We start from the raw sequence: 13358 nt of genomic DNA on the forward strand, positions 1-13358 counted from the left end.
GGGTATTTATATGGTCACTTGAAATCAGGCCGTTGCAACTTGTCCAGCTCAGCAATTCTTCGAGGAGCCCGGTCAACTGGGTCTGGGGCCGGGCCATCCGACGCAGGTAGCACCTTCGTGAATAAGTTTGCTAAGTTCTCACTCAAACAACTTGGTGAATTGTTATAATTTTTCCTTCTAAAGATCATGAGTGAAGAAATATTTTGGCAAGATTTTTTTGTTTGTCTCCTTCAGTATATCCACCGTTTAGTTGGGATATACAAGGTAATCCCTTTTCCAAGATTAAGTTACACATTTTGCGAATGATATGACATACTCCTTAACCACACACATTTCACTTTGGATTCATGGATTGCTAAATTTCTTCATGGTAAGATGAAGTTTAAGCTATAGATTGCTCCATTGAACACCATGAGATACATTTACCTTCACACATGAAGACATATATTCGGTTTAGATCATCATGGAGCTATATATATTGAATGCCATGAGATACATTTACCTCCACACATGAAGACATATATCTGGTTTGTGATCGGCGTGCGGATGAGATAGATATCTTGTATCTGGAAAACCAACTATTTCTTCTTTGCATTATCAGGAAAATATAAACCAGTGTCTTTAGTGCCTTGAACGTATCGTGGTATGAATTAACATAAAGTGCAATATCAGGTCGTGTATGAATGGAAATATACGCTCCAATTGCGCTTAAATATGGCACCTGAGGGCCAAGAATCTCGATTTCATGCTCTGGGGCTGAAGGGATCCTTGGATACATCAAACGACCTAGCAGCCATCGGGTACACAATACATGTGCTTTATCCATGTAAAACTGTTTTAGGTTTTTCTCTATATATGTTGTTTGAGGCAGAAGGGCGGGCCTGGTGCAGCGGTAGAGCCTCACCGCCTGTGACCGAGATGTCCTAGGTTCGAGTCGCGGTCTCCTCACATTGCACAGTGCGGGAGCTCTCGGTACTGGGTACGTCCTTATGTTGTTTGAGGCAAAAGAATTGAATCTTTGCTATGATTCATTTGCATTAAAAGGCAAGTTTAGTCCTCCTCGGTTCTTTCATTTCAAATTCTTTTTTTTTAAGAAATCCATTGCCTTGGAGAGTCCTTGAGAAGCACCAATGAGATTTAGATCATGAACATGTACATCTATTATCACAAAATAAGATCTTGATTTTTTTATGAATGTACATGAACAAATAGACTCATTTGTGTGCCCTTCTTTCATTAAATTTTTTTTTCGAGAATACACCCTGGAAGGTGTATTAAATATATAGAGCCATTCGCCCTAGAAGGTGTATTAAAATTTTTTTTTCGAGAATACAGCTGGAAGGTGTATTAAATAGACTCATTTGTGTGCCCTTCATCTAATCAAATATTCACCGAGACGATTATGCCACATTCGCCTAGATTTCTTTAATCCATACAATGGCTTCTTCAACTTAATTGGATAATGTTCTCAGGAGCCTTCTTTTTGGTAGCTTAAATCCCTTGGAAAGTTTTTCATATATATGTAACTATCAAGTAATCCATACAGGTATGTTGTAACAACATTCATGACATGCAAGACTAAGATTCTCTTTTATTGTTGGTCTAATAAGATATCTAGAAGCTGTTGCATCTTGCATCAAAAAAGATAAAGTTGTTGCATCCATCATAGGGAAGTATGTTTCTTCATGATCTATATCAGTCTTTGGGAGAATTCTTTGGCAACTAATTGTGCCATGTACCTTGTAATATTCCCTTTCTCATTTCATTTTCCATAAAGACCCCGAAGTTACAGGTTTGCACCCATTTTTTTAGAGCAGACACGCAATTCATTAATCAACCACGAAGTTACAAGAACATACACATGCGGAAACTATAACAGATGTCAGGCTAAAACATGATACCCCGAAACATTGGGGAACAAGACCCATAAGAATGAATGGTACAACCTCCATCGATGCCAGATCCTTCCCAAGAGGATTTCAGAGCCAAAGAACAGACCCGCTGCAAGTGCGAGTTACATGTCAAAAAACTTCACGTTTTGCAAGAGAATCTGATTCCACTTAAATTGTGTCTTTCCATTTTGGCCAATCTTGTCTTTGCTTCCTTTCCTGACTGATAAGAGGTTCATTGTCCTCGTTTTCATTATAATTTCTAGCTCTAGATTATAGGAAAATGTACCATCCATGATTACTTTATCAGGCATATGATCTTTAATATTTGCTAACATTCCGGTTGATTTTTCTATGGATAATTTATTTAAAAGTCGGAGCTGGAAGTGGAAGTGAACAGTGTCAAATACCACCATGAATGTCAATCACAAATATTAATCGACTATGCGCATCTCCGGCCACCAATATTCAGCTGAAGTAAATCTATCTTAACAAATATCAAACAACAATACAAGATTTTCCAAAAATGCAACTACATTAGTAGTTCGATGGTATTTAACCCATCGGTATGTTTATTTCCCCTTGACGTGCAGTTATTAATAGGAGTGATCTAGATAACATGTGTAGTGCAGAAATAAGTAGTTACATCTTGAGAAAGTGATGTTCCATAACAATTAACAAAGATGAGCTAATCCGTGAATTTTCTCAAAAAAAAAAAGCTAATCCGTGAATGTATAAGCCGTTAGGGTGGTTTGTCCCCATTTGGGAACAGGGTGCACAGCATATAGAGATTCCGGTGTTGAGAAAACTCATGTCGCGCAATGGTACGAACTGGAACCTACATAAGAACTTTTCTGAATATTTATGTCACGCATTATAACAACTGGAACTACGGGAAGCATTTCAGGATACGCATGTCACACAATGGAATCAACTGGAACCTGTGGAAGCAACTGGTATAGTATCTAGTAGTAATTCCCAGCCAAACTAGTATAGAGATTTTGAGGGGGTGCCAAAACAAAACGTCCTGCTTCTTTGCAAACGCCATAATTTCCACCAAACACGAGCCAAGATGCGCTGCACAATCAACTTTCGTCCATTGGATCATTTTCACCACCTCTCTTGGGCTCCGAATCCTTGTCTCCACCCTCACGAGCCTTTGCCACAGAGTCTTCCAATGCCTCGAGGAATGAAGCAACTGTGAATTTATCTGTCAAAAACACAACAAAAGAACCGGTTTTCAGAGAAGCACATTAAGTGGGATATCTGAACCAGTAACAATAATGATCCAAAAACTAGTAATATTCAATCGCAGCTCAAGTTCAACCATCCCCCACAAGTCAGAAATTTACACAAAATCACTTCAAAGGTTCAGCAACTAGCGTCATAGATGGCATCTGCAAGTGAAATAACACCCATATTCTGGGCAAAGATCATTTGCACCATAAAAGTGCAAGTAAACCTACAGCGACTGCTAGATAACAGACATCCAAACTGACAAAGGTAATTGCTGCAACTGCTTTAGTTTTTTGAGAAATCCAGAGAGATAGAGCTACCAAATAGAGAGTAACACTATGCTACATGGGTATGTAATAAATAACTAATTATGCACTTTACATATGCTTCCACCATCATCTGCTAATCATCAGACTAGTGGGGGTAGAGAAGAGTAGAAAAATAATCCCTCCGTCCCAAAATGTAAGGCGCCTAAGGATTACTAGTTAATAGTCAAATCTTACTAACTTAGACTAAATATTTAGGGAAAAATATCTACATCTACAACACTGAATGGACACATTAAGAAAATATACTTTGTGGTGAATCTATTGATATTAATTCAATATTGTAATTGTTCATATTTTTGTGTATAAACTTGGTCAAACTTAGAAAACATGGACTTTTGGGTGGAGCAAGTAACAGGGAAAGTATATACGATAGCATCTCATGCCCACATTTATCTTTTATATGTTTTCTACGGGGATTCCATAACAAATTCGGTTTTTAGATGTAGGATGAGCAAGCGAATGGTGGAAAAATTGTTTGCAAAATTCATAATACAGACGCATGCATCATTGCCACTTGTTTGTTTTTCCAATTAATATACTAGAAGAACAGTACACGTGTAACAGAACCATATAGGGCATACAAATGAGAACTTGAGCTGTAATCTAAAGGAAAATTAAAGTGGTTACATTTACTAGGGTCCACTCCAAATTGAGCAAGATCTATTTGGCCAGTCCGTAGCACCTGCCATAAAATCAAACATCATTACCAGCCTTACTCTTGAAAGACTGTCAGACTAGTAAATGTGCAACAGAAAGTGATGAGTAACTGGAACTAACATGCGTAAAAGCATCTAGTTGCTGCCGTAAAGGAGGACTTTGCAGTAGTTCAAGAATATCACCTGCAGTCCATGATCCCTGGAATCAAGTAAATACCAGAATGAGTTAACGGTTTGGTTGAGCTGAAAGCCAGGACACCAAATACAAACCTCAGGAAGATGTGATGCCAACTGCTCAATGGGCAAAGATTCAATCAGTGGCAATACCAAGTCAGGCTTCAAGATGTCTCCTAGTCCTAATCCTGTCACGTGCAATATAACACAATGAGACAGAAAGCAAGACATACACAGAAGTGCACTGATTCGGAATGGCACTTACCAGCATCAGGATCTGCCATAACATCTGGAATTGACAAGAGAATGGGAGAGTTTCAAAATCAGGTCTAAAAAGAGAACATAACCAAAATTAAATGGTTTTTAGCTGATACCTGATGGTTGTATAGCACTCAATATTCTCTGCAGGTCTGACAATCTTACAGGTCCAGCGGCAGACGTCACTTCACCAGCCAAATCAGAGGTCATGCTCTGATCAACTAAATTCCCAGCTCTGCCATATATGTGGAAGAAAGTAGGAACAGGAAGGGGATAGATTAGCAATTGGCCATAGCACCCAAAACTCAGTACTCGTGTGTAATAGAACATGCAACTGTAAACCATACAGGTATGCAAACCAGAAGAATTAACAATTAAACATAAAGCTGGAAAAAGGGCGCATTGAGATGACAAAACTGCATACATGCCACACAAGATACAGCATAAGACAATATTCTGATAGATGTAGCTGTAAGACATTACGGTGTTACTAACAGTAAAAAGCTTAACATTCACTTCTATGCGACATCGCACAAATCCTATATTACTAAGAAGATCATCCCCACTAACTCATTTCTCTTGACATGCAGCTATGACAAGCAGACATTTCTCTTGCATCATCGGTCCCACTGCGTCACCAACTTGCGTCCACATCATCCTATGCATGCAGACATTTTTTGTGGACTCGGTATTTTTTCATGCTTTTTCTAAAAACTATACTGACTAATTTCGGAGTCACACAAGCAATTTAGCCTCCTCAACTCCTTGTAACTGCTTTCTTTGTTCTCCATGTTCATTATTTTCCCTGGTCCCTCCACTCAAGCGTATGTCCCTCTAACTTCCTAATAGAAGCTCAATAAATCATGTAGTCCTGCCTTCTCCACTTTCTCCTCACTGCATGAACAATTCAACATTACAAACGGTGCCACAGCTTTGCCATCCGTCTATTGCTACCCTCAAAGGCTTTACATCCAGCCAGAAGCGAAATGGTGGGAAAGCGAAGTTCCTCTGTTTTAGTTGTTTGGCCCTTTGGTTCTAGCATAACGTTTCATCATTTGATATGGTTTATGACATTCGAAATTTACATTTTGCCTCTTTGTTTGGTTCAGGTGGAGATGAAATTGTTTGTCCCTTGGGTTCTAGCATCACGTTTCATCATTTGATATGGTTACCACATTCGAAATTTACATTTTTCCTTTTTGTTTGGTTCCGGAGGAGATGAAGAACAATTTTCATATAAATAATAATCAAGTACAAAAAATAATACGATTTTACTTTTTTCTGTGTCGTTAATTTAAATGCTTTCCTAATATAAACGTAGAACCACCGAAGGTTATTTCCAGATCTTGGATATTCTCATGCTGACATGTGTTCTTTTTTCATTTATTGAAATACGCAGTGGAGGAATCAAGAATAATAATACTGTTATATAACACACTCATTTACAAGTTTTGCTATTAGCTTGCAATTTCGTTAGTCGGACAGACTGCAATTTTATACACGTAGAAAGTACTATGGATGAACAGGTAAGAATTGTAATGTTTTGATATCTGCTGTTTTTCTGTTTGCAGTCAATTAGATGTAAATAAAAATAGCTTCAGTTTACTCATACTACCTCATCCAACGATCTAATTTAATTTTCTCTATACACATGTTCTAGAAATAGTTAAACATAAGTTGTTTTTCTGTTTACTGCTTTTAGTGATTCATCCATGTTCTTATTCTTTTTGATATGCACACACTATTAAGGTGACGAACATACATAAGTGCGCTTCTATATAACACAAGAACATCAGCTTGGATGGACCTACTTGTGCTTTTAAATCTGAATGTTTTACTGTTTACTATGAAATTATGAATTGACAATAATAATAAAAATTGTGGGAAGACGGTAATATTTTGTTATGCTTATCTATATACATTATGTCTTAACAAATGAATGTGTTATTTAGTATAAAAGTATAACTGATTATGGTATTTGCAGCACCATGTTATTAAGTATCAAATGTATTCTATTTTCCTAATGTGTATTTTTTGATTGCTGGGTATATCATCTCAAGCATGGTACTCTGTCATACAAAAGTCATTTTGACATGTGCAAATGCTTTAGTCATGCTCACTAATTCTCATTATCTACCGTACAGTTCTGCAGCAACGCACGGGGTATTATCTAGCATACTTAGTTTATAACGGCCATACATCCATGATCAGTCTGGTGACATGAATTCCATCTGGAAATCAAGATTAAAGCTCCATTCGGCACTGGGGTGGATTCTGGCAATCCCAACTAGTTCAATGCTTTTAGGCCAGCTTTTTTTCCTTAATTAAGTTGCAGACTGGTAATATGATTGCGTTCAAATGAAATGAAAATGTGAGGGGACAATCATCGGATAACAGAATTTATCAAATTCAATCTGATTTACTGAATGTAGATTATTCAAAAAAATGCATAGCAAAAACAACCACCACAAACTGAGTTTAAGGGTATAAGTTATAACACTGCAACTTCTAAGTTTACTGGGTTGCCCATTGCATTACAAAGGCTGGAGAAATGGCATGTGCTCGGACAGCATCAGATCTAGCAGTAAATTTCGAATTACCTGGAAGAGATGTCATCATCAGCTGTATCTTCATGTGACATTTCTGCTTCAATAGAAACTGCATCCGCATCTGCACAGCACTACAACTTTAAGACAAATATCATAGTTGGGTATGGGGAACCAAACGATCAAAGCACATACCCATGGGTCGATTTATGTAGGCATTAACTTGGCGGCATATTTGTGAGTCCCCGTCAGCATTTGGCTCCTGCATAATAAAGAGCGCAATGGAAGACAGTTGTTAGAGGTTGGAAAGACTTAAATGGTGCCCACAACATAACCCTTCGCATCTAACTGACCTGCATCCATAGGAAAATTTTCCTGTCATCGTGCTTGAACTTCAAGATGTACACCCTTCCAGAAGATGCCGTAACCTAATGAAGTGAACAAATGTTGATCACTTAAGTACCATAGTTCACTAAACTAACATTGGAGAGCATATCAGGCTTGAATGAACATTCAATTCATATCAATACCTTTTCAAAGACAGCCTCATCAGGGAAGACAATTTGATCCTGTGAAGGACAGAATCAAGGATAGACATAGTACAGTTATCTTCTGAGATACACTGGAATGAAAAGCACAAGAAAATAGAGATCCTTCCAAGTTCAAACTTATAAAACATGTAATATCTGCAAATTATGGTTTCACTCGATTATAGATCAAACCACAGAGTTTACCATTTACAAACTAAAAATGAGTAAGAGATGTCTATAAGTGCAGGTGTGCAAGAGGATACATCTTCAGCAAAGTTTTGTCCACGGTCAAGCCATTGAAAATGAATCAAGCCTTCTTCACCCTACAACAGAAGGGATATACAGTTACACTCAAATTAATAAGAATGCTGAGGAGATGAGTACAACAGGGAGCATTCATACCCTTCCAATACGAACAAGCCCCTTGCGTGTGTCTGGGACCACACGTGTTCCCTCAAGAGACATCTTCCCAGCACGAAACTCACACATTACATCCTGATGATAAGAAACGCATCAACAAGAACATCAATGAATAACAGGACCACATCTTGTTATATCAATATATACAAAATAAAACAGGTTTTCTATAAGAAGTGAGAGCACCCAGATTCTGACTAACGAAAACAGATATCAGTTAATATCAAAGTAGGCATTAACCCATGTACCTGCACAGGCTATGCAAATGTATTTAACTTAGACAGTACTTTACAAATCCATAAGTAAAGGAAGTAACTACTCCCTCCAAATTTGTCGATACATCCAAATTTAGACAAATCTAAGACATCTTTCATTGGACGGAGCGAGTACTATTTTTGTGTGGAAGTAAAGCAAGTAATTTGATACATTCCTGCCTAGCCGGGTGCGCTCGGACTGAATCACGACCAGTGGCAAAAGAGGAAGATCATCGCATTTCTGTCACCTGCCCATGTAAAACGAGACTTTCTGTTGAGTACCACTCGGTTGGGGCCATGACATCGAATCTTCTCTTCTCGTCTGGATCTAAACCGAACTATGTTCTGTCATAATCCTAGCCCCAGAATCAAGATCTAACAGTCAAATTAATTTTGCTGATGCTGATTAACGTGGAGGCTTCAATATAAGATGATGTGCCATTTACTGATTGACTTTGAGATTGTACAGATACAAACAAAACTATCCAGCTCACTGAACAACCAAAAGTTCACTACCGTTTTCATTTCCTAATATATGATACGAAAAAGTTGCATGCTTAAATCTATTATATGGAGCAAGGCCAGAATCATATATAAGAGCAAATCTGTATGACATAGGCGATCAAAAGACTGCTGCTCATGGTGTTACTTATATATGTAACTGTCAACTCCTACCATATTTGATCTGAAATCAACAAGCATAATTGAACATGCTGACAGGAAATTGAAAGGCAATACTTGGCAGAAACAACAAGAAGTTACAGCTAACAGCTTACCTGGAGGGTTTCGCTGCTCCCCATTGTAGACAGTAGTGATCAGCACAATGTGCAGGCCCTAAAATTAAGAAAGGTAGTTACAGGATGATGTTTCCAAGGTAAATCAAGCAAGCTAGAACTGAGAAGTAACATAAGTATCTGCCTGGCTTTCACTTCTTAAGAGAACACTTGTGTATTGAATTCTAATGGCAATGATGATGAAGTACAGTAGACAAAAATAACTGATTTGGTACTTTGTATATCTTAAAATTCAACAGTTTAAGGTGCATTTACTTTAAATTTACACAGAATAAATTTTTGAAGGTATTATTAACAAACAAAAACTGGTACATGCAATGCTATCTCATTGTGTCCTTTGGGTCAGCTACAAGAAATTAACAAAAAAAAAGCAGCTACTCTGCGTCTTAAATTCCTGGAAGTCTTTTATTTGACACAAACATGCTATAAGGTTTGTGCCAATATATGTTAGAGCTCAACAGATGTTCCTTTAGTTTTTAACACTCAATTTCTAGGGGAACAATCGCGTCCATATAAAAGAAGTCTGACCGAAGTACTCTCAAAGAAAAAGTTCATGGCTGATGTACTCTCAATAAAAAAGCAATGCCTGGAAAGTTGGATCATGCTATCCTTACTTGGTGCCAGAACCCATAAAATCAGGCATTGGTTAGCCCAGGGGCTTACCTAAGCAGAGGTAAGTTCATTTGAAGGTTAGCATAGCAACTTTAGACACTTGTAAACAGTATACCAGTTTAATTTACTTCTTTTGGTAAAACCCATCCTTTCCTGAAGACGTCCCCCAACCACCTTTCCCCCCGCATGATTGCTCCCCAATCGCCGTCACCTAGCTGCCACTCCCCTCCAATCATCGTCCGTCAACATCTCAATAAAACTAACTGACATGACAGTTTCTTAATTGATGTTGTCATTTCGTCGTTGATCTGTTTGCTGTACTATTACATGATTATGTAGGTTGTGAGAACTAGTATGGTGTTGACTGGTTTGCATACAGCTGTTGATCAATCCAGTAGAAACGCTCACGGGAGCCTAAACTTAGAGCTTAAACCGTTCTTTGTTTTACATTAAAAAAATCAGGCCACAGCCCCGCACCTCACGGGAGCGGCACAGATGAGTGAGGAGGGCCGGAGAGAGAGGGGAGAGGGGGGCCGAAGAGAGATGAGAGGGAGACGAGCAACACATCTCGACGGGTCGCCGTTCCCCGCTGCTGGCACATCCCGGCGTAGCACTCACCCCCCGCCGGGACACAGAGGCGGCCGAGGATGCCCAAGAGGAAGCAGACCCTGCCGCTGGCCGCGAAAGAGAGAGGGGAGAGGAGGTAGGTACCTTGCGCTGCCGTCCAGAGTCGATCCGCCGCCAACCGAGGTCCAGCCGCGCCGCGCTGGTGTCCCCGGTTCACCAGAGAGGGGGAACGAGGTAGGGTTCCGGGGACGGACCGGAGCGAGATTGGGGAAAAAAAACGTTCGACGCGTGCCAAAATTCTTTGTTTATGAGGGAAAAACTGGTTGCCCTGGTTGAGTCTGCTTTTGGGCCCTCTAGCCATATGGTCCAGTTGAGTCTGGTTGGGCTGATGAAGGCCATTGCTTGCGCCGCTTTTGGGCCCTCTAGTTATATACTAGCCCGGTTGAGTCTGGTTGGGCTGACGAAGTAACAGTATAGCTTGCCTACCTAGAAGCCTCTCCCCACCGTTTTAACGTTCTTAACCGTCCGATCGACCCCTCTGGCCGCGCCACGTTCGTCCACTGCTCCCCTCTGGCCGCGCCACGTTCCCCTCTGGCTGCGCCACATTCATCTCGCTCCCCTCTGGCCGCGCCACGTTCGTCCACTGCTGCGCCGCCAAGGAGTACTTCTCCAACCAACCTATTGTAATCAACTTCTGCTGCATGCAACCTTTGCAAAGAGAAGTTAATAATCGGAAAAGGAGTAACTTGTGCTAGGAGTTAAGTACTACTACATTATTTCATGTAAGTCAGAACAAGAGTCAAAGATCTGATTGATGGGCATCTTAAGAATTGCTTGGTAGCTTTTAGGACGGTATAGATATATTTGTGGGCAAGAGCAAATGAAGAGAAGGGAAGCAAAGGTTATGTAGGTTAAATAACCTTTTATACTAAACTTATATGCTTATTTAATATACATCGACAAAAGTACTACATAGTTAAAGAAATCTTAACCGATGATGCATGTAAAACGCATATGTATTATTTGTAGTTTATTGCATTATATGATATTATATTTGCATCATATCATGAGTTATTACTTTGATTTACATTGATTTCGTGGATTTTCCAAAAGATCCTCTTTCTTTTGGTTCTAACTTAGTTTTGTAGAAAAACCTTTTGTTAGTATTTTGAATTTTCCACAAGCTTTGAGGTTCTAAAAAGGGAAAGATCGAAGAGCAACTTCGGAGTTTTTGAGATGCATCCAAAAATATAAAGTGAGCCATCGGGAGGGCAAGATTATGCAATTGGAGCCTGGTGGTGCGCCAATATCTACGTCTTGAATTAAAACTATCTATAAAAAAGGGCCCCGATTGATTTCTTGACGGGCAGATGCGGAGATAGAATACCACGAAACAAAGAGAGTTTGCCGCTTGTGGAAGGGTTGAGGGGGAACCCCTGTTAGAATCGCCTTTGTCCGCATCTCCTCCTTCACCAACGCCTCTGCATCGCTCTCCACCATGAGCGGGGAGTAGGACACCCCTTGGAGTTGCGGCTTGTGGTATTAACTTGATATAGTCTCTCCATGTATGATCAATGTAACCCGTATGAAGTTCCCTACATTATTACATTGCTATCTAAGTAATTTCTATGGTGGATATTGTGGTATGAGATGACACATGTTATGCATTTATCATTGTGTTGAGACTTTTTAGTTTGTCATACTTTAGAAGCATGTTTACAATTTACATGCATTGATTTGTTATTATAAGTCACGGAAGCATTGGGATATGTTAGCAATAATGCCTTTTCTTCCCACATCATGAGGCATTTGACAACACTAGGTGTAGAAGATTGCTGAGCACAGATTGCCGTGGGAGTTAGAAATCTCTGTGATGTAACTTTTCATCAGTTCCCCGGTAACGGCGCCAGAAAATCTTGATGGTGCTCCAGTGATGGCGCCAGACAATCTTGTTGGCAGTTGTTGTGGAAGCTGTTGGGAAACCCCAAGAGGAAGGTGTGATGAGCACAGCAGCAAGCTTTTCCTCAGTACGAAAACCAAGGTTTAATCGACCAGTAGGCGTGACTTCTGAAGGTGTTGCTAGCTGACTAGTGGCAGGTCGCACTACCGGCATCAATAGCAACGTGGAACCTGCACACAACACAACCAAAATACTTTGTCCCAACTTATAGTGAGGTTGTCAATCTCACCGGTTTGCTGAACACAAAGGATTAGACGTATCGAGTAGAAGGAAATGTTTGCAGTAATTAAAGAGAACAGGATTGCAGAAAGTAAACAGAACATGATTTCAGTGGTTGAATTTATCAGTGTAAAGGAAAAGACCGGGGTCAACAGTTCACTAGAGGTATCTCTCCATAAAGATAAACAGCATGTTAGCATCTTGTTAATAGGTTACGAAAAATATATAAAAGTGCAACGAAGCATGAGCAAAACATATATGAATTGGTGTAAAACAAGCATGGAGCATCAAAAATAATAGATACGTTTGAGACGTATCAAGCATCCCAAGCTTAACACCTGCTCGTCCTCGAGTAGGTAAGTGATAACAAAATAATTTTTGAGGTGACATGCAGCCAACACAATCTTGATCAAGCATGTAAAGCATTGTGAGCTGCGATCTAAGTACTCTAAACATAGGCATGATAGATATAATTCACTAGAACTTAGCAACTATGTTATAACATGAAAAGTAACTCAAACAAAAGATTATGAATAATAGTGCATTGAAAGCAACTGTTTGTTTATGAGCATAGATAAAACATAATGTAAGGGTATTTTACCCTTAATCATTATTTTGGTTAACAATGACACCGGTGCTATTTTGTGGACTAATGGTTTCTATAAGTATATATAGGTTTTAGTCCACATGTGAGATTACAAGGCGGTGAGAAAGGTTTTCACTCGGGATACAAGGATATGAGGTGATGAGAGACCCCCCAATTGTTGTTCTCAACTAGTGACGGTGTGTTGACCATTTGTCTCCAAGGAGGAATTCGCCAAAGTCACATATACACATAATATTCACACCAAAAATGCTGAGAGGAAGAAGTGCCGAGAAGAAGAAGATGTTCTGAAGCTCCAGGAAAAATCGGCACA

General features: G+C 39.5%; 1 protein-coding gene across 1 annotated transcript; it reads right to left on the reverse strand.

Annotated features, from left to right (window-relative positions):
• Positions 1–2609: 2609 nt before the first annotated feature.
• On the reverse strand, positions 2610–9089 carry LOC124673821 (26S proteasome regulatory subunit RPN13-like). The gene is made up of 13 exons (XM_047209892.1): positions 9066–9089; positions 8021–8113; positions 7882–7941; positions 7619–7657; positions 7442–7516; positions 7284–7350; positions 7143–7212; positions 4659–4777; positions 4550–4573; positions 4381–4472; positions 4232–4309; positions 4082–4136; positions 2610–3099 (listed from the first exon to the last, which is right to left on the reverse strand). The coding sequence occupies exons 1-13, from the start codon at positions 9087–9089 to the stop codon at positions 2975–2977; spliced, it is 921 nt and encodes a 306-aa protein (XP_047065848.1). The 3' UTR covers positions 2610–2974.
• Between the last annotated feature and the right edge of the window lie 4269 nt (positions 9090–13358).

The sequence above is a fragment of the Lolium rigidum genome, chromosome 1 (genome assembly GCF_022539505.1).
Source record: "Lolium rigidum isolate FL_2022 chromosome 1, APGP_CSIRO_Lrig_0.1, whole genome shotgun sequence".
NCBI classification, from domain to species: domain Eukaryota; kingdom Viridiplantae; phylum Streptophyta; class Magnoliopsida; order Poales; family Poaceae; genus Lolium; species Lolium rigidum.